The 26844-nt window shown below is 53.3% G+C and overlaps 1 protein-coding gene across 1 annotated transcript; it reads left to right on the forward strand.

Moving 5' to 3' along the window:
- The first annotated feature begins 1352 nt into the window (after positions 1-1352).
- On the forward strand, positions 1353-25675 carry Kiaa1755 (KIAA1755 ortholog). The gene is made up of 14 exons (XM_042055121.1): positions 1353-1439; positions 2527-2724; positions 5140-6442; positions 6890-7072; positions 9416-9539; positions 10787-10880; positions 12234-12317; positions 12617-12733; positions 14323-14421; positions 15289-15437; positions 17800-17938; positions 20384-20506; positions 21213-21425; positions 24977-25675. The coding sequence occupies exons 1-14, from the start codon at positions 1353-1355 to the stop codon at positions 25673-25675; spliced, it is 3612 nt and encodes a 1203-aa protein (XP_041911055.1).
- The last annotated feature ends 1169 nt before the right edge of the window (positions 25676-26844 follow it).

Here is a 26844-nt window from a genome sequence, read left to right on the forward strand (position 1 = left end):
GGAGGTACGAGCGCTCCTGTGCCTCCCTTTGACAGGTGGGGAAACTGTGGCCAAAGTCACCGGCATAGTCAGTTTCTCTCCTTTCTTAGCCTTTGCCTTCTTCATCTGTGGTGGGGGATGGAACCCAGGCCTGAACACAGTAGGCGAGTGCTCCCCACCCCCAAGCCGCAGCTCTGCCTTCCCACAGACAAGACGGAAGGGAAGCTGCAGGTGGCTCTAGGACCCTGCCCATACCAGCCCTTGCTACTCCTCTGCCTGCCCAGGAGGAGGGGAAAGCAGCCCAGCCAAATGAGACTAGAATCTTGGCCCTGCGGAGTCAGTGGAAAGATCTGGACCTTCGAGGCAGCCCAGCCCACATCTCAGAAGGCCCAGCTAACGACATCTGGAGAGACCATTTGAAAAAGGAGCCAGCCTTAAAAGCACACAATCACACTTTGATGTTTTCCCCTGGTTATAAAAGCTACACTCACTGTTTCCAGAATGTTTGGAAAACGTAGCAAGCTCAGAAGCAAATTAAAATGCTGCCATGTGAGGCCCCTGCCCCTTGCTGCCCTCAGGGCAATTTTGCCTAATGCCTGCTTGGGCTTTGTCTGGACCTACTCACATTCTGTGGCCCATACTGTATGGAAAATTTCTTTTAAAACATTGTACATTGTAATAGAAGCCTAGTTTTAGAAGGGGGGCAGTTGGCTAGGAGAGAGTCAACTTTGTGGGGTGACAGAACTCTTGAATATTGAGCTGGGTAATGGTTGCAAGAATTGGTGCATAGGAAAAATGCATTCATCTGTGCACTGTGTTTGCTGATTGTTCTTGACAAAATTCACCTGTAGGATAACGAAAGTTCACTGCAAAGAGCCTCAGGTAGAAGCGTACAGCCCACAGCAGCGTGCGTACCTGTAGTCCCTGTGCTTCGAAGGCAGAGGTAGGAAATGGAGGCCAGCCTGGGCTGCATAAGTTCGAGGTTAGCCTTAGCGTCTGGTGAGAACCTATCTCAAAAGACCAAAGGCTGGAGGCACGGCTCAGTGGGGAAGGTCAGGGGCTACACCTCACCTCACATGCACAGACCCTGTGTTCCAACCCAGCTCGTCAAAACAGAAACTGGGCTCCATTTCATATGTTCACCCCTGACTGGTGTACTGGGCTCTTTCCCTGGCCCCTGTTGCAAAGGGAGCTGGTCCTGCCTCCTTAGGTCTTTTCGGCACTCATCTGAGACTGGCTCCTGCGAGGAGTCATGGCTGCCTTCCTGGGAAGGAATGGAAGCGTGTCTATCAAGTTTCACAGCCATCACTTAGAGTCTGGCAGCAGCACTTGGACTCCTGTGGTCCAGGGCTGGGCTGCTCAGCTCGTTTGTGATGGCAAGGGGCCAACATTCCATCTCGAAGCCTCTGGGGCCTTTCTACCATGTTCTTCCTGAATTCTTGGACAGTTCTGAGTCCCTGGTAGGAAGTGAGTTAAGAGTGTAGCCTGTCCACTTGTCGCTATGTCCCACCGTCCAGCCACCTCTGAAGATGGCTAAAGCATGTGGCAAGCGCCGGCAGCCTGTGCAAGCCAGGGCTGGCTCAGCGGGCAAGCCTTGCCTTCCTTCTTGTGGTTTCTTTAGGCACCACTAGAATCCAGGACAGACCACCCTGAAAGGAGTGGATCCCAGACTAAACAGGCAGTCAGCGGTAGGGGAGAGCGTGAGGAGGGGGAGGGGAGAGTGAGCAGTCTTCATTGCCTTGGGTCTGGACTGGATTCACACTCTGTCTCTTTCTCCCTAAGACCCTGGGCAAGGTTGGCTCTGACTCTTTACCAGGAAGATGGAATGCCCAGGCTTAGCAGTAGTATCATTGTATGTCACATTGAGCAAGAGACCATGAGTATAGGATCTCTCTCTCTCTCTCTCTCTCTCTCTCTGTCTCTCTCTCTGTCTCTCTCTCTGTCTCTCTGTCTCTGTCTCTGTCTCTCTCTCTCTCTCTCTCTCTGTCTCTCTCTGTCTCTCTCCCCACTTATTTTTAAGATAGGAACACAATTATGTACCTTTGGTGGTTTGAATAGGAATGGCCCCCAGAGATTCCATGTGTTTGAATGCTTGGCCCATAGGGAGTGGCACTATTTGGAGGTGTGGCCTTGTCTGAAGCACAGATGGCCTGGTTGGAGGAAGTGTGTCACTGTGGAGAAGGACTTTGAGGTCTCATATATGCTCAAGCCACACCCAGCATGGTAGTCTCTTCCTGCTGTTTCTGGATCAAGATATAGAAGCCTCTGCTCTTTCTCCAACACCATGTCTGCCTATATAACCACTATATCCTGCCATGATGATAATAGACTAAACCTCTGAACTATAAGTCAGCCCCAATTAAATATTTTCCTTTATAAGAGTTGCCTTTGTCTATCTGAGGGGCCCCTGGTAGTTGGACCAGGATCTTTCCCTGGTGCTGAGTTAGCAAGATCACACTCACAGGGGTCCTGAAGGTCACAGGAGTGGTCATTGCTTCTTCTCTCACTGCTTCTGTAACCACTCTTCCTCCCTGTTGTCCCCAGCAGGATGCTTCTGCCCTCGATGTGGCCATCCAGCAGGCCCTGGCAGGGCTCTACCCGCCGTTTGAAGCCACTGCCCCTACCGTTCTGGGTCAGGTGTTCCGGCTACTGGACTCTGATTTCGGGGGAGATGGGCTGAGCTTCCTCCTGGATTTCCTCATCCCTGCCAAGCGCCTGTGTGAGCAAGTGAGGGAGGCAGCCTGTGTAAGTGTGACTGCCATAGCAAGCTCTCCCAGAAGCCCAGAGGACTGGAATTGAGGAGGGAGGAAGGTGGGCAAGGCGTGTCTCCCCAGCAAGGAATATGGTGGCTAAGGGGAGGGTTCCTAAGAACTACTACTCATCCAGAGGGGAATGGCAACTCCTGGGTCGAGGTGGAGAGACAAGTGGTTTTTTGTTTTGTTTTGTTTTTTAAAGATTTATTTATTTATTATGTATACAGTGGTCTGTCTGCATGTATGCCTCCATGCCAGAAAAGGGCATCAGATCTCATTATAGATGTTTTTGAGAGCTATCATGTGAAAGCTATCATGGTGGGAACTGAACTCGGGACCTCTGGAAGAGCAGGAAGTGCTCCTCTCCTCTGAGCCATCTCTCCAGCCTCCGAGACAAGTGTTTTAGGCAATAGAAGAAAACAACTTAGACCCTACTCAGGCAAGAAGTTTGCCCCATCAATCCACCGGATGATACATTCTGCTTCCTACTTCTCCCTGTTGGCCAGCAGCCACAACAAGCTCTAGGAAGGATCTTGATTGGCCAGACTGTGGTCACGAGTCAATGGCTGGACCAATCAATGTTGACCAGAGGAATTGGGTTTTAAGATTCACACACCACCACCACCACCACCACCATTCCACCCCCAACCCCCCTTCCAAAGGAGACTGTTCTAGGAAAATAGTGAGGAGATCACCAAGGAATCAAAGTTCCAATTCCCTCTGCTCTCCTCCGTCCCTCAGAGATTTACCAATGCCCTTAAGCTATTGTTAGTTACCCTGAGCCCGCTGCCACCCAGCACCAAGAGCCACATGCCACCCAGCATCAAGAGCCACACAGCCAGTCTTAGGACCCACAGCACCTGGAGGGAAAACCTCCAAGGCAACTGCTCCTGAACCGGAATAGTGGAATGCAGTATCTCCCAGAAGCCTTTGCTGGTGTCCTCGCCATGACCCCCTGACCACGTTTCATGAAGAACCTCCTCCCCACCTCCCTTTTCCTCTCCCTGACAAGCCACACAGCTGTCACTTTGTTCATCTGTTCAAAACACATTTGCAGGGCTGGACACAGCGCAGTTGGCAGAGTGCTTGCCTAGCATGCGCAAGCCCTAGGTTTGAATTCGTTTATGTAAATGGCACGATGATGCTTTCTTGTGATGCCAGCACTCAGTAGGTGGAAGCAGGAGGATCATACATTCAAGGTCATCTTCAGCTACACGGTGAGATCTAAGCCAACATGGGCTACACGAGACCCTGTCTTAAAAGAAAAGAAAAAAAAAAGTCAAAACCACTTGCTCTGTCCCCTCCTTTCTCCGTGGCAAATTCACAACTTTTATTTTTACATATAGGCACATTTGATTTGGCTGTCATGGATAAATCCATGTCACCTCAGAATAGACAGGAGCAAAGAGGGACTCCTTTGAGGAGTAAGTCCTTTGAGGTCAGGCTCTCTGTTTCAAATCAAGATCAGTCACTGGGAAAGTGGGGGATCCATGTTACCTCTTTGAGGCTCAGCATCACCACCCCAACTCCCATGGGTAAGACAGAGACTACAATGGTGGACTGTAAAAATGGAGGTGGTCTTTGCAAGGTCAGCCGGCAGGACAGTGGCGGGGTCAAGTCTCCTGACTTCTCATGCAAAACTGTTTCTGTGCCATTTTAACTTGGGGCTGGGGAGATAACTCAGTTGCCACACAAGCCTGGTGTCTCGGATTCCATGTCTAGAGCCCACGTAAAGATGGAAGGGGAGACTCGGGGACACTGAATTATTCTTTGACCTCCATGTGGGCGCTGCCCTGTTATGCACACACATCCCCACACACTTTTTCAGAAGGGAGTGAATTCATGTTCTCTGAACACTCTCTAAGTGTTGTGTTGACTTCTTTGTATCCGTACTCAATCTATCTCGTGCCAGCCCAGAAATATCGCTGCATTTTACCTAACTCCAATTTGCAGATAAATCAGATCTCAGAGCAGTTCAGTTACGTGCACAAACAACCCATCTAGACCTCGGATCCATGCCTTCCTGACTTTAAAACGGGGGCGGGGGGGGGGGGAACTAAGGCTCCAGCTGGGTTGGGAGAAGTTGTAAATGGGGAGAAGAGGGTCATGAGGCAGGCAGGGTTGCCATGGAAGATACTTTTTAATTAATTAATTAATGCACCTGGAGCACGGGCCTTCCCTTCAGGCCAAAAAGCTAGCAAGCATCTTCAAGGCCAATGACAAGGGTAGGAGCAGGTGACCCCATTGTACCCTTTCAGCAATGGCCTCTTCCGTGCCTGGCTCTGGGCATCTATCTTGTCTTTGCCTAGTCCCTGGCTATTTGAGGTTCATGTGGGAGAGGGAAGGAAACTGACCAAAACCGAGGTGCCCTGGATCCTTTCTCTCTGATGCCCCCTTCTCTTGGCAGGCCCTCTACACCCATTGCCTCTTCCTGCATGAGGGCTGGCCGCTGTGTCTGCGGGATGAGGTCGTGGTCCACCTGGCGCCACTCAACCCGCTCCTGTTGCGCCAGGGTGACTTCTACCTTCAAGTGGAGTCCTGGGAGGAGCAGTCTGTCCACATGACGCTCAAGTGTCTCTCCTCAGACCTCCGAGAGGTGGACAAGAAGCCTATTCCCGAGACCTCCTACTCTCTAATTTTCACCCGAGAATGGCTGGAAGCCATCAACAGTGACTTTGAGGGACGTCCCTTACACAACTGTCTCGTGGCTTCAGAAAATGGGATCACACCTGTGCCTTGGACCAGGATTACCAGCCCAGAGTTTATAGATGACAGACCCCCAGTAATGAATGTCCCTTCCTCAGATGGGGATTCCTGTCCACTAGAGGGACTCCATCTGAGTAGCCCCCTGGAGCCAGGCCAGGCCAGCTCCTTGGGCAGTGAGGCGTCTGTAGTTCAGAGCTGGGCTAAGGATAAAGGGAAGTTGTCTAGGGACAAGTATCCTGGGCTCATCAAGGTGGAGCCAGCAAGGCCAGGGCAGATGTCCTTCCAGATGGACAGTGAGGTCAACCAGGGCCTGGAGGGGGAATACGTGGCTCTCCTGGGCTTTCCCCAACAGTGTAGAAGGGGGTCTTTAGACAGGGAGGTAGTGACACTCAGTGTGGACACTCAAGGATCACAGGAGCAGACATCCAAAACTAAGGGGGCGCCTATGCTTGGGAAGGTCCTACGTCTCCCAGGACATGATGAGGGACCTCTCTTGGGAAGACTGGCATATACAAAGCCAGCAGGCTCGGGAGAGAAGCCCTGTAGCGGGGGCTCAGGAAGAAAGGCCAGGCACAAACCATCTGCCCATACTGCAGAGAGACAGCCCCAGCAGCCCCATGTTGGTGTTCCGGAGAAGCCACTGGACTGTACCTCTGATCTGTTAGAAGACACTGAAGGAGAGCCAGCATCCTCTAAGATGCGAAGGCCATTGGGAATGACAGCAGCCATGGTCCAGCTCAGGCCTGGGCCAAGGCAAATATTCTCTCCCCTCCTGTCCTCAGCTGCCCCTGCAGCCCTAGCTTCTGAAACAAAGACAGAGGAGACCACACCAGGACACTGCAGAGCATCCAAGCCTGAGGCCTTTCTCAGTAGGAACACCTCCCCAGCTCCTGGGCTCCAGTTCTCTTTCTTGAAAGCGCAGAGGGCACCCCCATTGCCCCCTGAGAAAGCTCTGAGCCCCCTTGACTCTCTGCAGCCTTGCAGCCCCAAGGCCCCAGGGAAAGGTAAGAGCCCACACTCAGCAGGGCAAGAGCCAGGCTTACCTGGTGCAGGAGGCTCTGGCTGTGAGGGACAGGGGCCACAAAACTGTCCCAGTCTCAAAGGGTTAAAGACGTTTTAGGAGTGTAGAGCTGAGCAAGTCCATTCATTGGTCTGTTTGGGTTCACATTCCAACTTTACCTCATGCTGTGTGACGCTGGCCAGACACTTAACCTCTCTGAGTTTAAGCCTCCTCCTCTGCTAAGGGGTGGGGTGGGGGTGGGGCATCTTTTGCATCACAGAGTTGCTTGCTCTGAGGGTTCAAAGACATACCAGAAGGAAGGGATACAGCACTATCTGGCAGAGAGCAGGTCATGCTATAAGCCGCATCATCTTTCGGGTGGAAGATAAACACTGTCCCTCGGAAAGCGTGTCTCCTGTATGACAGCCCCTCCTTTGTTGTTCTTCCCCAGATGGAACAGCTCTCCCCAGAACATCTGGCTCAACCCCACTGTCTGGGGAGCTGCCTGGCTTCCAGAAAGATTCTTCAGGTCCCTTAGGAGGAGGCCTTAGCCTGGAGGAGTGTCGCAGGCCTGAGCCCAGGATTGGAACTCTGGGAGTCAAGCTTCTCTACTCCGGGATAGTCTGCCTGCCAGGTTCTGTGGTTGGGGGGGGGTGGTGGAAGGGGTAGGGCATTCTCAGATGCTACTGGGTGAAGAGGGGGAAGGCCCAGGAGGCTGAAAGTTTCCAACGAAAGACATGGATTAGAGTAAAGCCGTTTCTAGGTCCATCCACCTATCTGTCCACTTGTCCATCCACCCAAGCATCTATCCACCCATTTCTCCAGACTTCAGCGAGTAAGCTAAGGTGTGGGTCAGACTCCCTAGAAGCTGTGTTTGAGACAAAGATTCTTGGGAAGGCCCCCATGAGAATGGGACGGAACAAAGTAAGGCAGGCAGAGGAAGGTACAAGCAAGGTGATGCCAGACTCCAGAGAGGCTCCAGAGTGTGGGTTATACCAGTTGGCTGCCTAAGGCAAAGGGTCAGAATTAATATCAGGGTATGCTAGACATTAACTGCAGGCTGACTCTGGGTGAGTCAATCATTAACTGCAGACTGATCCTGAAATGGGATGCAGGGTGAGCCAATATGCTAGTCCAGCTAAGGGCAACTCTTCAAGGAAGGAAGCATCTGTGAGCCTCTGTTAATAGTTCTTCCGGCCTCTGGTGAATGAGCAAGGGCTCTGCCACCAACGGGCTTTGGACCAGGTATTCAGAGCTTCCATGCTTCGGGAGTTTTACTCCTGCTTCGTTGCTATTCGATCACTGTTTCCCGAGCCCTAGACTCAGCACTGTGGTGTGAAATGAGCCTGTGTGGCCCCTGCACGCACACAACTTTTGTTCTAGCGTTAGAGAAACTTCAATCCAACATAAAGAAAATGTCTAGGAACTGGGAAAGCGGATAATGAATGCTCCGGGCCCAGGCTTCCAGCATGAGAGGCCAGGAAAGCTTAGCAGTTAGCCATGGAAACGTTGGGAACAGCATTTCAGAAACAGGGAACAGTACATGTTAAGATCAGCAGCAGCAAGGACCCTGTGTTTTTGGGCACTAACTCTCCTGCCACCACCTTGCTACTCCTGAATCTCTCTGGCCCCGTCTCCCTGCAGATCCCAGAGGAGCCACCTGCTGGTGTTCCAGCTATCTGTTGAAGCTTTATTGAATTTTTCAGTGGCTATCAGAACCTCCTGCTCTCCTACCTGCCGTTCCTATTTCCATGTGACATTGGTCACCCAGCATGCCCATAGCAGAAAGGTTTTCTGGGGCTAGAGATGGTATTTTGGTTCCGCCCACCAGGGAAGGGCAGTGTTTGGAGCACAGAGAGCTTCTTGGTCCAGTGAAGGATACCTCCTCCTGTGTGGGGTGCTGTCTGTTGCCCTGTCCCTGACCCAGGCAGCATTTGGTGGTCAGGCAGGCAGAACCAGGCTCTGGACACATGGTTACCGTGTCCCAGGACACCCTGCGTCTGACCCTTTTGCTACTCCAACTTGAGCCCGGGGACTGACTCCATCTGTACCACTTGGGAGCCAGGGAGAGGAGGCAAGCTGGGCTGCTGGATCCTTCTGCACTCTGCAAGTTCCCAGACTTACAGAGTTTGGGTTGCGCTGTTCTAACCTCCATGTGCTGGCCAACTCCTCAGGCATCCATGCTCTGATGCTGTCCTGAGCCAATCCCAGGAGGCAGTGGAGTCGTCGGGGCAGCTTCCTGCAGGACTCGGGTTGGGGATATGGAAGTGGTGCTTTGGCCACACCAGGGGACAGAGAGGTTTTCAATAGCGAGGGACGGGTGGGGCACACCAGACAAACAGTTGGATGAAGGAAGGTCCTGTCAGCTAGGCTGACATCCTGGGCCTTGAGTCCTGGGGGGACAATGAGACACACAGTCCCCGTTTCTAGACGAGGAATCAGCCTGTGGAGTGAGATGGTGACAGAGATGGTGCCCGGGTACCACAGATGCACTCTCTGCTCCTGGCTGAGTGTTGGACACTCTCAGGAACTGGTTCCCCTAATCCCCAAAGAAACCTCATCTACCCAGGACTGAATTTGTCTCATCAGATAGATGAAATTTAAAGCTCAGAGGTTACCCAGGGGCACACAGCAAGTCAGGATGTGAACCAGTCTGCGTGGCCTCAGAGCTCACTGTACCAGCTTGTTTCCTGGGGTGCATGCACTATAATGGGGTACATGCATTATACAGAGACAGCCCCAAGGATAGTGAGCCAACTCTATGCTGAAGAAGAGTTTGGGGAGACCTTTCTCAGGAAGTGGCTTTGAAGCTGGGCCTTTGGAGGATGAATAGGAGTTTGGGGGTCACAGAAGGAAGAGAAGAAAGGACATTGCAGGCAGAAAGATCAGTGTAGGCAAAGACCTGGAGAGTCACAGAGGCAGCTCCCATGGAGGGACCCCCAGAATTGTCATTGCTCATGTGTCTTCTCTCCTTCAGGTGGTCGGGACCGGCTGGGGCGGCCTCTACTTCTGGTGTCAACCATGGAGGAGGCCTGGGAGGCACCATGGTGTACCGCCTTGGAGGTCACAGAGTTGCTGTCCTATTTGTGCAGTGTTCCTAGGTAAGGGAACACTACCATACCATCACCCCTCCGCCAGGTGTGTAGTGGAAAGGCCCCAGGTCCTTCCATCCACTGCGTGTTCACAGGATAGGTGCTGGGTGGCAGATGGGCTCTGTCCTTTCAGTCAGGGCCATCTCAGGCCGGTGGGAGAGAGGAGAGGTGTGCGTGGAACCCTCCACAGACACACAGCAGGAACCCACAGCTCTGACCTGGGAGTGTACTGGAGTTGTAGATTGGCTAGGTGAGCTGTTGGCACCTATCACCCGGCTTGTCCCCAGCACTGCACATGCAGCAGGCCTGAGAGTCTGCTTTCCTGTAAGGTTCCCGGTGACACTGATGTGGCCGGATTGGAGACTTCAGCCTGGAAGCCAGGGAAGGCTTCTCGGGGAGGCGGCATCAGAAATATAAATGCTGCTGAGTAAATAAAAGACAGGAAAAATGAATGTGTGAGTGGCTGAATGAGGGAATAAAGAGCCAGGGTTTGGGACCATAGCTCAGTCAGCAAATGTTTGCCTTGTAAGCAAGGTCACCTGAGCTGTAACTCCAGAACCCACGTACAAAAGGGCATTTGTGATGGGGGCACGTTTGTAGATACAGAGCTCGGCCAACCTAGCCTAGCCTAACCGGCATGTTCCAGCCAATGAGAGAGCCTGTTTCACTGAAAAAGGTAGGGAGCCTCTGAGGACACCCGAGATTGTCCTCTGGCCTTGGCACCCCTACATGCAAGCACCTGCACACACACACACACACACACACACCCATACATACATCCTTAAAGGAGAAAACAGATTTTTCTGAAGCCATTCAGTTAGCCTTTCTCATCTCATTGAGAAAAGATAGGTCATGTGGCGCCACCTAGCTCAGTGATTGGCTGGGGAAGTTGGGTCACTAGTGTGGTATCTCCATATCAGAAGCTACAGGTGGGGGCTGGTGAACCCTGAACAAACTGGGGGTCCTGTCTACGCAAAGAAATAGGCGGGAGGTTAAGCTCACACACAACCTCTGAGCCACGTCCCCGACCTCAAAGGGGTGGTGATGCAGGCACACGGTGACCACAGTGATGAACCTGGAGCCTGAGAGGTGAAGGGGAGGCTGTGGATTCTGCAGGAGGAATCATGGTGCTTCCTGAAGGAGGCATTGGTCTTGCAGAGTGGCGACTCCTGCCAGCCTGTTTCCCTCACCTTTCCATCAGGTCCTCCTGAGCCCCGGCTGCCTTGCAGGACCTGACTTCTGTCTTCCACCCACAGGCCGGACAATGCAGCCAAGGGGCTACTGATGGTGATTGATGCCAGAAAAGGAACCCCGAGTCCTGCTCTGGTCAGTGCCCTGCAACGCATACAGGTGAGTGCCAGGCAGGGGGCCTTAGTCTGGCTGGTCTTGGGAATCTCCAGGAGAATGTGGCATGCCTAGAGTCTGGTGGGTTTAAGGTTGGCATTGCAAAACCCTGGCAGAGACTTTTAGTGGCAACTAAGGGAACCCTGCAGCCAGGCTTCTAGACTAAGGGTGTCGGCTGGTTCAGTGTGATAAAGAGGTTTAGAAGTAGTAGCTGCAGGTGCTGGAAGGGAAGCTGATGAATGGTTCACTTCAGAAAATGCATTGAATTAGGCTAGAGGGGCGCAGGACATGATGGGGCCTTGAGGTGAGAGGTGAAACTTTAGAGAGAACTGGTACATGATGGGAGAGACAGGCACGGCAGGACCTTAAAGAGAAGGGGGGCCTCCTTTAAAACCCAGAGAAGAGGTTCATTGAGTGAGGATGGGAGAGATAAAGAACGTGTGTGTGTGTGTGTGTGCGAGAGAGAGAGAGAGAGAGAGAGAGAGAGACAGAGAGACTGAGAGACAGAGAGAGAGACAGAGAGAGAGAGAAAGAAAGAAAGAAAGAAAGAAAGAAAGAAAGAAAGAAAGAAAGAAAGAAAGAACGAAAACCAACCACCAGGAAAGGGATGGGGTGGACAGAGGCGGCTCCTTACAAAAGTCCCCAGAGCGAATCCCGCGAGCAATTCCAGGAGCGAGAGAACCATCAGTTTTTTATAAGTTTGCGAGTCTAGCAGCAAGTTTTACATCATGTGATTTAGCCCAAAATACTGTTTGTGTCAGAGAGCAAGGAAGAGCCAGGCACACGAAGGAAAATCAAGTCACAGACTGCTTCTTAACTCTCTGTCCCAGAGAGCTGCAGGAAGGTGTGGCTGGCCTCTTCAGGCTGTGGATGTGGCTTTTTAAGAGTGACCACTGTCTTAAAGGGGCAAGCCCGTGTTCTAACAGCCAGGAGTTGAATCTAGCAGCTTTGGAAGTCATTTGATTCCGTGGATACAGTGAGAGAGGTCCCAGCCAAAGTTTCTTGATTTATTATTAGTGCTGATTGACTGGCATCAACTAAGCCCCATGTTCTGGGGAATACAGGGCTCTGATTGGTTTAGCCCTGGACCACGTAAACCCCTGATAGAGAAGACTCTTGGCTAGCCATTGTGTACAATCTAACCCCTTGTCTTATAGATGGGGAAACTGAGGCCCCAAGGAAGGCTTGCAGTACAGCCTGGGTTTGCTTTCTCTGGATGTTAGTGGTTCACTCTAAACATGCCACACAAAGCCCCTACCCAGGCGACCACACCATGCCTATTCATATCCCTCAGGGAGAAGGAGGAGGTGGCAAGGGGACAGGGGACAGAGCAGCTCTGAAGAGCTTCTCTCCTCACAGGCTCCGGCTCCAGCCTCCATCAGCAAAGTGCTTCTCCTGGGAGAGAAGGCATCCATTCTCCAGCTACCTGCACTACCTGTCCAGGTGAGCTGAGGCCTGGGCAGCAACAAGGAAAGAGAGCCGAGTTCTGCAGTTGATTGATGATGCCTGCCTTGAATGCCGACTTGGCAGTAGCAGTATGTGAGCCCCTGTGTGTGCCATTCCATAACCAGGGTCCAGTTCAAATGATTGATCAAAGCTTCCAGAGAAGACTCACTGCTCAGGACACCACTCCGGACCTTCCCAGGGTCAGATGTGGTGCCCAGACAGGGATCTGGGCAGGACCTTCTCCGACATCGCTGGGGAGATTCCTCTGTGCCTTCTGACTCTTCTTTTATCTACAGGTGGAGGTGCTGACCTCGCTGAAGGCCCTCAGGAGCCACGTGGACCCTAGTCAGCTGCCCGAGGCTCTGGAGGGCCCCTTCCGCTACCACCACAGCGAGTGGGTGCAGCTCTTCCAGGTCTGTCCTCATAGCCTTCAGTCTCTGACTTCTCTTCCCTTCACTGCCCCGCCCCTTGAGTTCCTCAGCCCTATCAAAAACCGTCATTCAACAAACACAATAAAGGTCCAGAGTAGCCCCCAGTAAGACCTCAGGCTCTGGGGCCAGCTTTCTGGTTCTAGTCTAGCCCTGCTCTGTGACTTTGGGTAAGTGACCCACCTTCTCTGAGCCTTGCTTTCCTCACCAGCAAAGGGGAGGATGGGGAGGGCAATGAAATTGCTTTTTTTGTGTGGGATTTTTATGAGGATTGAGTTAAAGTTAGTAAGGTCTATCTGACACACTTAGACAGCTTTGGCTGTTGTCAACATCCGCTCCGTGGAGCCATGGACACATGGTAAGTTAGCATGCATTGTTTCCTATAGGGCAGGGAAGGGAACCGCCCCTGGCTCTATCCCGTCTCCCACAGCCCCAGCAGCGGGCATTCTGTGCCCGGGTTAACTAGAAGGCCACAAGAGTAGGGTAGCACAAGAAATCGTCTATTTTGAAGGTGCCTAACACCCACCCAGCTGCCCAGCCTCAGCCAGGGCCTGAGGACCACTCCCCACAAAGTATGACAGCTTCCGGCCAGGGTGGGGGTGAAAGTCACCCCTTCATGGAGAAATCATGTCTCTACCGATAGCGTGACAAGTTATTATCTGCTATTCCGTGAATTGTTTTGTTTGTTTTTCCTTTGTCCTCCCGGTGATTCTGAGACACAGAACCCAGGGCGCTGAGTGAGCAGGGCAAGTGCTGTACCTGAGCTTCCAGGCTTGGCCTCCTGGGTGGTGGGGTTCCTAGAATCACTCACTGGAAGATTTGGAGAGATAGCGTGTACAAACATTTCAGGCATGCCCTGCTCCCAGGCTCCTGGTTCCCTCTCCAGAAGCCTCACGTTAACCCAGTGACCTTTGAACTTCATCTTCCAGGCTGTCCCTTTTAGTGACATTTTATTAGGTGATCCAGAGCATAAAACTTACAGTGATCATGAGTCTGGCATGTTCTGAACTCTATTCTAAATCCCATGCACAAATTAATCCATCAAACCCTTACCCCCGCTGTAAAACACGTTCTACACCAAGGGTTCCACCTCTCGGACGTGAAGCCCAGAGATGTTAAGTAACTTACCTGTGGTCTCACAGTAAGCTGATGGCTGAGCTGGGCCGAGGGTGCTTCTCCAGCCCAGCCTCTCACCCCCATCCTATCCCTTCTATGAAGAAGCCCTAGGGTCTGTGAAGAGCTCAGACCCATCTTCACGTTCCTCTGGCTTTTGTCCCCACGCTGCACCCTGCAGCAGTAGCACTGTGGCTTGGAGACTTGGTAGCCGTTCTCAGACTCTGCCCCAGAGCAGGGTCTGGCTCAGCTGTGCAGTGGGGTGAGCTAAAGGTGGAGAAAGATTGGGGTATGGGTGGAGGTGGGGCTCGTCAAGCTCCACTTTCAGCCACTCTCCTGGTTCTGCTGTAGTATGCATTCTAGAAGCCCTGCACGGTGCCTTCCCGTGTCCTCCTGGGGAAAGATATCTCTGCTCTTGGTCTCCCAGGCTGAGTCCTGTGCCCTGGTGCCTGTCCTTGCAGAAGCTAGACCAGTTCCTCGCTGACCTTCGCCAGGCTTCATCTTTGCTGCAGGCTTCCATTCAAGAGTTTGAGAAGGGTGACCCCCCTGGTGGAGTGCAGGTAAGCTTGGATCACAGGGTAGGGAAGCCTCCAGCGTACCCAGACTCTTAAGTACCGAGAGCACTGGGAAGGGGACACTTAGGGTGGTCACTCTGTCTTTCACTTTGTCACTCAGATAATAAATAGTTCTTGGGCATCCACCTTGTGCCCTGCACTGGGGACTCAGCCTGAGGAACCAGCTTGCCTCTGCTTGGATGAGGGTCACTGTGCAGCGGCAGAGTGGCAATTTAAAGGGTAGCTATGGGGACTGGGGATGCAGATCACTGGTAGAACACTGGCCAGGGATGCAAGAGACCCCAAGCTGAAGCAAAAAGGGGGGGGGAGTTACAAATTGTGTCAAATGCCATAAAAGTGGTAAGAATGAGGAAGGCAGGCGGTCTTTGAAGAGATGGTGTTTAGCTGAGGCCTGAAAGAACATGTCTTTGAGGGGAAATGAACTCCAGGCAGAGGGCAAGCATGTCCAAAGGCCCCGAGGCAGAGAGTGGCTGGGTATCTGTGGAGTAGAGTACAGAGGAAGGATCTGGGCCCAGGAGCTGGGCAGAGGGGCCCTGGAGAGTTTGAAGCAGGGGTCATGAGGTATGCCCTTTGATGTCCCTTTTTCTTGCTGCAGAGGAAGCCAGGGGGCTTCAGAGAGGTCAACCAAGAGTCTGGGGTGGGTATTTCCAAGAGAGGATGGAGCCAGGACCAGTGAGGTTACCATGGTGATAAGAGGGTCATAGCTTTAGGAGTAATGCTAGAGATTAAAGGGCAGACTTTCTTGAGGCACCCAGTTGGGATATTCAGGCTCTGTCAGCGTGGGTAGCCCTGGAAGCCTACAGAGGAGAGTGGAGTTTGGGCCTAAGGAACCCCCCCCCCCCATGTTGGCAGGAGGCCACGAGGTGCCTGAGCAAGTCCAAGGATCTGATGGAGGCTGTGCTGAGGGACCCAGGCCTGCTGGCTCTCCAGAGGGAAGGTGGAGCTACTCTGGCCAGGTTGCAGCAGGAGGCCAGCAGGCTGAATGCCAACCCTGATGTCAGGTACGCACATTCAATCTCCCCGCCTTCGTGCCCCATCAGAGCTCAGAGGTGGGGTCACCCCATGAAGAGAATGCATAGGGTGGGCCTAGGGGAGCGGCTGGGTCACAGGTTCCCCACCCTCTGAGCCTTGGGGATCACTCACCAACTCACCACCTCCTCCTTCATTTCTGGCCTTTTTCAGCCATGGACAGGTGGTGGAGGACCAGTCCTCTTGTTTCCTCTCCCCCCACATGGACCGTGCCCCTTTCCATCCCAGACTCTGGCACAAGCCCTTCCAGACCCGTCTCATGTGTTCCTGGCAAGGGCCTGGTGCTGCCCACGCCACTCTTATTAGCAGGAAGAAGTTGAGACTGAGCACAGGAAACAAACCGTATGGCCCATAGGAACCCAAGGCTGGGATAGCTGGGTGGCGAGCGACCAGGCCTTCCTTTCCCATGCTCAGCCTAGAGGAAGGACCCCAGGACCACAGTTGGGCAGCAGACCTGACTGGACAGCACCAGCTTCCTTGACTGCTGTGAAGTGGAACCCCTTCAATCTCAGATCAGATGTCCTGTTTGTTCTAAACTCAGACGGTCTGGGCACAGGGCAGCAATTATACCCAGAGCTTTGCTTCAGACACAGAGTTATTGAAATGATTGTGCAACATTACTTCAGACCGTATGTAAAGGTGTGTCTGAAATGCAAATGGACTTCTTGTCTAGGCTGAAGTCCCATTGCCCACATGCCTCATTATACATATCCAAATACCCTAAAATTGGAAAGATTCCAAAATCTGATATGCTTCTGGGCCAAGGGATACTGAGCATGTAACCGAATTGGTCAGAAATTAGAAATATTTGCTCCAGTAAAACATAGGTATGTATATTCAAGAGCCAAATGCAAAATTTATGCATGCTCTTAGGAACAACTTGTACACTGAACCAACATTTGATGTGTGTGTGTGTGCTTTGTTCTAAAGAATGAAAATGTTAACTCATTTAATTCCCACTTTCGAGGTGGAGCCCAGTTGTCTCCTCTTGTTACTGTAGAGGAACCCAAGACTCAGAGAGGTTAACTGAGTATCCTAGGGTCACACATCTGGAATGTGGTGGGGCCAGGAAATAGATAGGAGCTGGCAGAACACATCACCCTGAGATGCACCCCTAGACACCAGGAGCAGGTTCATGCAGGTGGAGCTGAAACAACGGTGGGCCTTGGTGCCTAATGTGAGCCACCTCCTGCCCCTCAGAATGCCACGTCATTGTCTCCATGCTCCTGCCTCACCTGCTACACCCTACCCCTCCTGTCTTCTTGAGGTCCCTCCAGATCTTTGAGCTAGAGTCCACCAGGGGGCGCTGTGGGCACATGCTCGCCGCAGCCCTTTCCTGTACAGCGCAGGTCCCTGCAGCCCTCTGTGCTTGCTTCTCCTTCAGGCGTTTTTTGGGCTTTCTTCTGATGTAAGACCCGTGACGGGAGTCCCTCGAAGAGGCAGCCTTTCCTTCTTTCGTCTTTGTCTGAAAACAGGCTCCCTAGGGCAGTTGTGGGGAGAGTCCAGGTTTCTCCTTCCACCGAGCATTGCCACGCGAGAAGTTCCATTACAAACCTGCTTTAGATCCTCTGGTTTTGGCCACTTTAAAAATGCTTTGCAGTGTAGGTGGGCCCTAGATTCAAGGTCATCCTTGGTCACGCGGGAGTTTGAAGCCAGTTTGGGACACTGAGACTCTCTACCAGAGACAAAAGACTGTCATGGGTTACAGTTGCCTCTCTGTACTGTGTCCTGTCGAATGGAGGCTGGGAAGATAGGGTGTTGAGGATGTGTGAACCACAGATGACCCCCAGTGCCTGGCACTCCAGTGAGAGTTTTTCATGAAGGAGGGAAGGTCCCTGGCTTCCCAGAAGCCCCTAGGCAGCACTAGAAAGTTCTACATCTGGGGTCTCATGCAGAGGCCGGGGGTGGAATGTGGGAGCTGCACTTCTGGAAGACCCTGCTTCCATCACTTCTGCTTACAGCCACTCTGGGCAGTGGGTTCTATTACTATTCCCATATTAAAGTCGGGGAACTAGAGCCCCTCCAAAGAAGTGATGTTGCACAAGGACCCACACTAGCAGGTAGCAGGACTGAGATTCAGAATCAGATCTACCCAGCTGGCTTCATACTCTGCCAAGAAGCACAGGATCATTTCCTTTCCTGCTGCATCCCCGGGTTTGTGGCTGAGGTCCGGAGTGGGCTAGGGCTCTGTTTCAGGTCACACATCAGGTCTGTGACTGGCAGTCCAGCTGGGGCCGCAGATTAGGAGGGCAGGTCCATGACCAGCGAGAGCACAAGGAGGCAGGTGAGGGGAGGAACCGCTCCTGCATCTTCTCATCCCCCTCTCCCTCCCAGGAGCCATCTGGCTGAAGCTGCAGCCCTGTACAACCTGGTGGATGACCAGCTTCACGTCCTGGTCACTGCGTCCAACCACCTCCTCCGAAGGCTGGAGCTCCGTGTCCGCCTGGGCCACCTGGAAGCTGCCATCCACCAGGTGAGGGGGCTGCTACTGGGGGACACGGTGCTTTATAGGGGTTGCTTTGTTTGGGAGTTAAAATATCAGGCTGCCAGCCCTTGGTGTTGGGGCAAAGAAAACATGCCAACCAATTAGTACTTCATGGATTAAATGACGAATATAAGGGCCGCACGTATTAGCACCGACTGTGAGCGTCCCCTGGACTAGAGTGTCTGTGAATATTCTTGTCTTCCAGCGTGGTCTCTTACCAGTGACACGGGAGCTTTTGGGATTCCCCACTGCATATGAGGCCAGGTAGATGTCGCCCACTGTGGTTGCACATCTGGAGTTTGAGACTGGATCTATTAGTGCCCCTTCACCTGGCTTCAGTACTTAATGCCAGCATATCCCAGTCTGCCCTGGGCTGGGTCATCCCTGCTGGGTACTTAGCCTTGACCCTCGGGCCACCGACTGCTCAAGCCTCTGTGCCTGCATGTCTAGCCTTGAGTTTTGGGAAGACAGAGTATCTTTGTTGGTGTCCCCAGAGCAGGAATACCTTGTTTTCTCTCCCTGGGGCGGTGACAAAAGCAATATGAGGAACTTTGTGCTGGCTCACACACAGTCAGGACAGTCCATCACAGTGGGGGGGTCAAGGTGGAAGGGTCATGGGGCACCCACAATCAGGAATATACAGCCCAGCATTCCAGCCAGGGAATGGTGCCACCCACAGTAGACAGGTCTCCCACTGCAAATAATGAAACCAAGATAAGCCCCAGAGGCTAGTCTCCTAGGTGATCCTGCATTCTGTCAAGTTCAGAATTAGCACTAACCTTCACAGGGTCTGTCTTAGTTAGGGTTTCTATTGCGGTGAAGAGACACCACGACCATGGCAACTCTTATAAAGAAAACATTTAATTGGAGTGGCTCACTTACAGTTTTGGAGGTTCAGTCCATTATCATGACAGGAGCATGGCGGCTTGCAGGCAGATGTGGTGCTGGAGTTGAGAATGCTACGTCTTTTTGTTTTGGTTTGGTTTAGTTTTGGTTTTTCAAGACAGGGTTTCTCTATGTTGCTTTGGCGCCTGCCCTAGAACTCTCTCTGTAGACCAGGCTGGCCTCGAACTCACAGAAAGCCGCCTGCCTCTGCCTCCTGAGGGATGGGATTAAAGGCGTGCGCCACCACTGCCCAGCTGAGAGCACTACATCGTGTAGGCAACAGGAAGTCAACTGACACACTAGATGGGATCCTGAGCTTAGGAAACCTCAAAGCTCGCCCCACAGTGACACACTTCCTCCTGCAAGGCCATACCCACTCCAACAAAGACACACCTCCCTATGAGATCAGGAGGCCAATTACATTCAAACTACCACAGGGTCAGAGGCACTTCTTACCATCTGTATCACCCATAAACTGAAGCAGGGGTCAGGCATATCCACAGTGAGTTCTTGGTAAATCCTTCATCACTGGCAGGGGTCCCACCAGCCCCAGTTACATACCCCTAAGACAAGGAGCTCGTCCCCCGAGACCAACCTTTTATGACCAGGTGACACCCAGTGGCCAGACTGACGTAAGTCTTGCCTTCCTGGGACCTCAAGCCATCTTGGCTTCACCCCACAATCATACACACAGAGGGCCTCCCTGGTGTGGCCGCTCACAGTGCCACATTCCCTCTGGGTTGAGCTGAGGGAGGCCATTGCCCTCTGACCTTTGCAGAATGCAACCACGTGTTCCCCCTCCCCTGATTCTCCTGCCCAGCATCTCCTGTCCAGGGTTTTCATCCATCCAGGCCCGCAACTGGCTGACTGAGGTCAAGAAGGCTTTGGCCCCTCAAGAAGTTGAGGGGCTGTGGAGACGGCTCAGTCGGTGAAGTGTTTATACCACACAAGTACACGGACCTGAGTTTGATCCACAAAACCTCCATAAAACACTGCGTGTGAAGCCGGGCGGTGGTGGCGCACGCCTTTAATCCCAGCACTCGGGAGGCAGAGGCAGGCGGATCTCTGTGAGTTCGAGGCCAGCCTGGTCTACAAGAGCTAGTTCCAGGACAGGCTCTAAAAAAGCTACAGAGAAACCCTGTCTCGAAAACCAAAAAAAAAGAAAAAAGAAAAAAAAAAAAAAAAAAAAAAAAAAAAAAAAACACTGCGTGTGGTGGTGTACACTGTAATCTTAGCCCTGAGGAGACAGAGTCAGGAGGCCAGGCAGGCCCTGCCTTATTGGTGAGCCCAAGATCCCAGTGAGAGACGCTGTATCAAATAAACAACAACAACAAACCAAAGTGGGCGGATCCTTAGGAGCAATACCTACCCAAGCTGACCTCGGGTCCTCCCCACACAAGTACACTCACACACACATACCTGCACACATGCACACATATGCAAGCTTGCACATGCCCCATGCATGTGGACACACACAAGGAAGTAGACAGTCGGCCCAGAATGGCTCCATAGTCACCCATCAGGTCTGAACCCCCTTCCTCTACCCAGGTCAGTGACTGGATGGAGCAGGAAGGAAGGCAGTGTCTGCAGGCCCTTGCCCCTGTTGATCTATGTGCAGAGACCGTCGAGAAAGTCCATGCCGAGTTTGAGGACTTCTTCCTGCAGGTTGTGGTATGTTCCAGGGCCCAAGTGGCCAAGAGGGCTGAGGTGGGTTCTGCTAGGTCCCGGATGCAGGGGTGGGGAAGTGCAAGGGAACTTCCCAGGGCACTGAGGTTCTGCCTCCTCCAGGAAGTCCTCCAAGACCACATGCAGAGAAGTCAGAACCCTCGTGAGTTTCTTAAAATGTGTGACCCAGGGCCCCGACCTTGGCTTGCTGGGTCAGTCATGTGCCGTATTTGTGATAGATAGGAGGCTTTGGCCATCACAGCCCACAGGGACTCCCAGACAGTAGAGGATGGAACTGGCCTGAGCACAGCGTAGAGGACTATGGAGGATCAAAGTCTGCAACCCAGGCTTCAAAGTCACAGAACCTTCCGGAAGAAGTGAACTTCCAGGCTGGGCGGTGGTGGCGCACGCCTTTAATCCCAGCACTCGGGAGGCAGAGGCAGGCGGATCTCTGAGTTCGAGATCTCTGAGCCTGGTCTACAAGAGCTAGTTCCAGGATAGGCTCTAGAAACTACAGGGAAACCCTGTCTCGAAAAACCAAAAAAAAAAAGAAGAAGTGAACTTCCAAGGCAAAGGCCTGGACTATTGGATGTGTTAACCTTTGACCGTGGGCTGAGCTTTGTAGATAGGGGGCTCAGAAGACCATGGCAGCTCCTGACTTCGGGTGGATCCTTAGGCAGGAACTTGAGTGGGTCTCTTTCTCCCCCCTCAGGCCCAGTACCGTCAGGGCCTGGAACTGTCCAAGCAGGCCGCGCAGTTGGGGGCTTCAGAGGAAGGGGCAGGTGAGACAGAGCTCCCAGACCTGGCAGCCTTCACCTCCACCCAGCAGGCCTTCCAAGCCAAGCTGACACATTTCTACATGGCAGCCGAGAGACAGCGTACTGACCTGGAGACCCTGCTCCACCTCCACCGCTTCAGAAAGAAGGTGAGAGGAACTCACGGCCCACCGGAACAAACCCGCATCCTCCCACTGGGGTGATCCAGGGTCCAGGAGGTACCTCCTGTGGCAAGCAGAGAGAGGGATTCACTGGGAGGCAACTGTGGCCAAGTAGGTGGGAGAAGATGAGGTCGAAGTGGTTAAGCTAGCTAGGAGAGAAGCCGGCCTGAGTGCAGACACCGCCAGGGAGCGCTTCGTATTTACCTGCTTCTGGGTGAGTTGGGGCCACCAGCATCATTCCCATTTTACAGAGGAGAAAACCGAAGACCAGAAAAAGTAAGCTACTCGGGTAGGATTAGGTAGTCATTGAGTAGGATTTGACATCAAGGCTTCATCTCCTAAATTCACATAGCCCAGCCCCCATTTTTCTAATGGAAAAACTGAGGCCTGTGGACAAGAAAGAAAGCTAAAAGAGCTGGGTCCCAGCTGGACAGGAAGTCACACGACTGCCCTGTGCCCTCAGCTGCCCCTTGGACTTGCCATGAGGGACGGAGCATGGGCGGAGCTTGACCCCACCCCCCAGCTGTTGGGCAGCCTAGTATGGAAGGGACAGCTGGGGACAGGGGATGCTCCAGAGGGCAATGGGAGGGACCCAGACAACTCACAAATGCCTGGGGACATGGAAGACAGGGCTTCTCTGTCTCCTTGGGTCAGGGACAAGGCAGGCAGATGTCAATAGTGGCTGTGAAGGGACAGCCTGCCCCTTCCTCACCATGGAGAGCACAGGCGGGCAGAGTCCGGGATTCAGAGACATGGGCCGCATGTGGCCTGTGTCCTCCACAGCTGTCCTCCCTGTCTCAACCTCAGCCTCTGTTGATAATAAAAATGGCTATGCTAGTGTAGGGTCTCCAGCGCCAGGGCTCTGTTCTAACCCTTTTGCCATCACGCTGGCCCCGTGCTGAGAACAAAGTCACAGAGCTGCCAGATGGCTGTGTGCAATCCAAACCCGGTCCTTTGGTTTGAATGTCCTCCCAATCCAGTGGTAGGAGAGGCAGATTCTGGCTGCAGAGATGACCTGGTGGCTGCTCTGCCAGAGGACCCGGGTTTGATTCCTAACACCCACACAGTGGCTCCCAACAGGCCCTAACTCCCGTTCCAGGGAATCCAACACACACTTCTGGCTTCCCTGGGCACCGGGCATACATGCAGTGCACAGACATACATGCAGGAGAAACCCTCACGTATGGAAAATAAAATAGGAAAGCAGATTAAATTTGAGGACCCTCTCCCCCCCCCCCCCCCCCGAGCATTGCACCTAGCATCAAGTCTGTCTGGAAGCTTCTGTTCGCCCAGTGATTGCTGCCCACATCCTCCCTGCCGTCTTCCTGGAATCAACCCAACTCCTAACACCTGAAACCCTTGCCCCTGCTTTTCCCACTGCCTGGAAAGCTGTTCTTAGGCCAGAAAAGCGGAGGCCTGTTCTACACCACACCTACTGTGCCATAGTGTCACAGAGCCCCTCGGGACCCGAAATGATCCGCTGCTTGTCACCAGCTTGTATCTGATGTGCTCTCTGGGTTATGAACTTCCCGAGGTGGCACAGCAGACTTGGTGTCCTAGCCTGAGATTGGGAAAGGGAGACAGAGAAGAGGGCAGGCTGGGCCTGGGAGAAGGTGGCATTTCTCCTAAGAAGAACACCATGGAAGGGGACAGGCCTGACCATCGTCCCCTTGTCCACCTCTGAGAGTTTGATCAGGGGTGGCCAGTGCTGCCCTGACCATGCGAGGAGGAGTTGGAGAGGGTGTCAGACTTGGCTGGGAAGATGGGGACTCAGACAGGACTCAACCGAGGTGGGGCGCCCGAGTGCTGTACCTTGTGCTCTAAATAACCCTAATTCATTGGCTGCTAAGGGAGATTTACGGTGCCGGGAGTTGTAAGTGCTACCGTGAATATGAAGCCATTTATCTAAAGACAAGCTTCCCTCATCCACAGGAAGATGCCTCCTCACAGTCAATGGCTCTGCTGTCCCCGGCCAGTGGCCTGCTCTCGGCCCTAAATTAATGGAGAGAGAGATTATCCTTTGCATCAGCGGCTGTAGCGTACAGTGGGGAGGGTGTGTGTGCCAGGGACAGGCAGAGTCACATGATGGGCAGAGGCCCAGCTGGTGTATGAGCTGTGGGGCCTGTTGGACTGACTGCCCACTCCTGCCCGAGCCAGCTTTTCTTTGGGCACAGGGGACAGGTTGGATCCGGGGTGGGAGTCCAGTCTCCACTTATCTCACTGTGTGACTTGGGATAAGTCATTCCATTGCTTTGTGCCTCAGTTTCTCCCTTTGTGAAATGGGCTACTAATCCAGCTCACAGTAGTGACCTGGGACACTCATGGAACCAGGCAAACAGAACACTCGGGAATGCATTAGCGACACAACACTCCTCTCTGTGTCTCAGCTCCCCAAACCCATCCTGGAGAGGGGAGAGGGGAGGAGAGGGGAGGGGAGAGGGGAGAGAGGGGGGAGAGGGGGGAAAGGGGAGGAGAGGGGAGAGACGGGTAAGGCCAAGAATGCTCCTTTTAATGGTTCCAGGGCAGCTTATATAGGGTCTCCTTGACTAATGGCCACGCCCTAACTCTCAGCTGCAAATCCACCAGAACCCACTCTGCTACCATCAGGAACTCCTGAGGGTCTCGTGCTCAGAGCAGCTGCAAAACAGGTTGTTTACTCTGGCAAGCAGGGATCACAGGAAATCCAGGGTCTGGGGGTCCATAGTCCCCAACACCCCAGGCTGGAAATTATACCTAAGGCCTCAAGCCTGGTAGGTAAATGCTCTACCACCAAGCCATATCCCTAGCCTTTTGACTTTATTTTGAGACAGGGTCTCCTTGAAATTGCCCAGGCTAGATTGGAACTCACTCTGTAGCCCAGGAAGGCTTTGTATTGATCTGTGGAGCGGCCAGAATGACAGCTTTACACCACCAGGCCTAGTACATACACTCAGTCTGTGTGTATGTGTGCCACACACATGCCTGTGGAAGTCAGAGGAGAACCTCAGGTATCCGTTCTCACGTCTACCTTCTTTGAAACAGCCTCCTGTCATTTGTCACTGAGCATGGCAGGATAGTTGGCCGGAGAGCTTGTGGAGACGGCCTTGTTTCGGCTTCCCATCCACACCAGGAGCACTGGGACCACAGTTGGAAGCTCCCAGCTTTTAGTGGGTGCTGGGGACCCAAACTCAGGTCCTCTTGCTTGTGCTGCAAGCCCTTTATCCCCAGAGCCCTCTCCCCACCCCGGCACTCAGTTCTGAAGAGGGTTTCCAGGTCATTCCCATAGCTCTTGTTTTATGCATGCCCTGCTGCCTGTGGGTCATGCCAGTTAGAAGGGGCCTGAAGAGCCCAAGGGTGCTAGAGGCTATCTGCAGGTGGCAGGGGTATAGATCTGAAGAGAACGGGAATAATGGTCATCACATTCACAAAAATCATTGTCACCACCTGGCTGTGCACAGCAGGCTGTGCACCCTGTAGTTCTGTCAGCCACACTGTCTCCCGCTTACAGACTTGTCTTGTCTTCATGGAACCCCCACCTCCCTCCCTTTTTTTGTCCTTAGATGTCCCGGTTCCACGTGGACTGTCAGGACCTGCTGACCCAGCTCAGGCTGGCCAAGACTCCGAGGGCCAGCCCCGGGGACCAGCTCCACCTCCGCCTCCACTGTTATCTGAAGCGCCTGGCATCTGAGTTCCAGACAGAAAAGCTCCTGGCCATGCAGCTCCAGGTGGCCTCACTGAGCTGGGCCGGCCTGGGCCAGGAACTGTGGGAAGAGGCCCAGGAGCGACACAGGGAGATCCAGAGCTTGATGAGGAAGGCACTGGCCTACTGCCCATGCCCGGAGGTCACCGCTGCCCACTCGGTACATGGAGATCGAAGCGGGCCAGCAACCAAGGGCCAGGGTCTGCCCAGAGAAGTGGCTTCCAGATGGAACAGGTCCCTACAGGACTGTCTGGCTGGGGATGTATCAAGATCAAACTGGTCTCCCCGCGTCTTCCAAGGGGAGCAGAGCAGAAACGTGTGGACAGGTCTGCCACCCCAGGAAGCCGGCCAGACTGCGGACCCTGAGGAAGGCAGAGGGGCCCCCAAGCTCCCCGAGCCCACACTGGAGCGGCTCTTCACCTCTCTCTTCTCCTGGTATCACCTTCCCAGGCAAAGCAAGGCCTCCCACCCCACTGGAGGCAGCTTTTCCTCTGAGGGGACAGACTCACAGACATCCTTGGAGGACTCACCCCACACAAGCCCTCCTGCGTCCCTCTGATAGGATCTGAATCTTCACACCGTGTCTGGGGACCAAGATAGGACCACTAGAGGGCATCTGTTGAGCCCATGCCACCCTATCAGATGCAGCCAGGGAGCAGTGTTAGCAGGACCATCTCCTGGCTCCAGAAAACTCCAAGATGACAGGTTGTTACCCACGCAGAACAGTGCCCATGGGAGTTAGAGTTCAGACTCAATCGAAGGACATTGGGCTGGGAATGCAGAGTCTTATATGGCAAGGCTGTCTGGGGCCACCTTTTAAAGTCAAGCTCAAGTCAAGCTGTGACTTGAGGTTCACATGGGTAACAAAGTAGTGGGCAGAGCCTCTTGTCTTGAGCCCCAGGGTAGCAGACCCTGAGATAGAGACTTTGCATTTGGCAGTGACCCAGGAGCCACTGGGAGGGGGATGGGAAGCAGGAAGAGGAAATAAATGGCATTTGTCAAGCAAGCTCCGTCCTGCCTAGGTCTGCCAAGGTCTCCTGGCAGGGGACAGCAGTAGGCCTCTGAGATGCTCATCTGAGAGGGGAGGCAGCCCTCATCTCCTGCTGCCAGGAGCAGACTCTGGAGGATAAGGGCAGGAGCATGGCAGAGGAAGAAACTGCTTGGCACGGTGTTCTTCCAGGGGACCGGGCTTCCCTGCTCAGACTCTGTCCTTACACTCCATAGACACCCCCAGTTCCCTTGGAGTGTTACTTCATCCCCAAGTTCCACATTCCAGTGTTACCAGGGGCAGCAGTGGAGGGGGGCGGTGTAGTCTTTGAAGGCAGGTGGGGTGAGTGCCATGGGAAGAGGACTATTAGAGCTACAGCACCTAGCTTTTTACAGGGTTAGTATAGCGCCCCCTAGTGTCATCTCTGAGCACCAACATGTTGCAATTATTCACACTGACTCAGTCCTCTCTACCAAGACTGCCTCCTGGCAGCCCTGCCAGAGGAGGAGGGTGAAATACCTGCCCCACCCCCACCAGTGAGGCCATGTCAGGGGAGGATGAGGTGCCACAGGAGATGTCTCAGCCCCAAACAGCTTCAAGAATCTTCTCTGAGACTTTCTCCGAGCACCGCCTGAAGCCTGTCTGCTGCAGAGCCACCAGTGAAGGTGATTTTAATAAGCAAGGCTGCCCAGGGAATGACAGCCCCTCCGCATCACATACTAAAACCAGGCTCTGGGCCT

Source organism: Arvicola amphibius, chromosome 5 (assembly GCF_903992535.2).
Source record: "Arvicola amphibius chromosome 5, mArvAmp1.2, whole genome shotgun sequence".
In the NCBI taxonomy this organism is placed as follows: domain Eukaryota; kingdom Metazoa; phylum Chordata; class Mammalia; order Rodentia; family Cricetidae; genus Arvicola; species Arvicola amphibius.

Excerpts from the sequence above, each read along its gene's own strand:
- Kiaa1755 (XM_042055121.1), top strand. The coding sequence starts at position 1,353 with ATGGCAAGGGGCCAACATTCCATCTCGAAGCCTCTGGGGCCTTTCTAC. Across the intron at positions 9,540-10,786 it reads TATTTGTGCAGTGTTCCTAG|GCCGGACAATGCAGCCAAGG; the intron begins GTAAGGGAACAC and ends TTCCACCCACAG. Across the intron at positions 15,438-17,799 it reads AATGCCAACCCTGATGTCAG|GAGCCATCTGGCTGAAGCTG; the intron begins GTACGCACATTC and ends TCTCCCTCCCAG.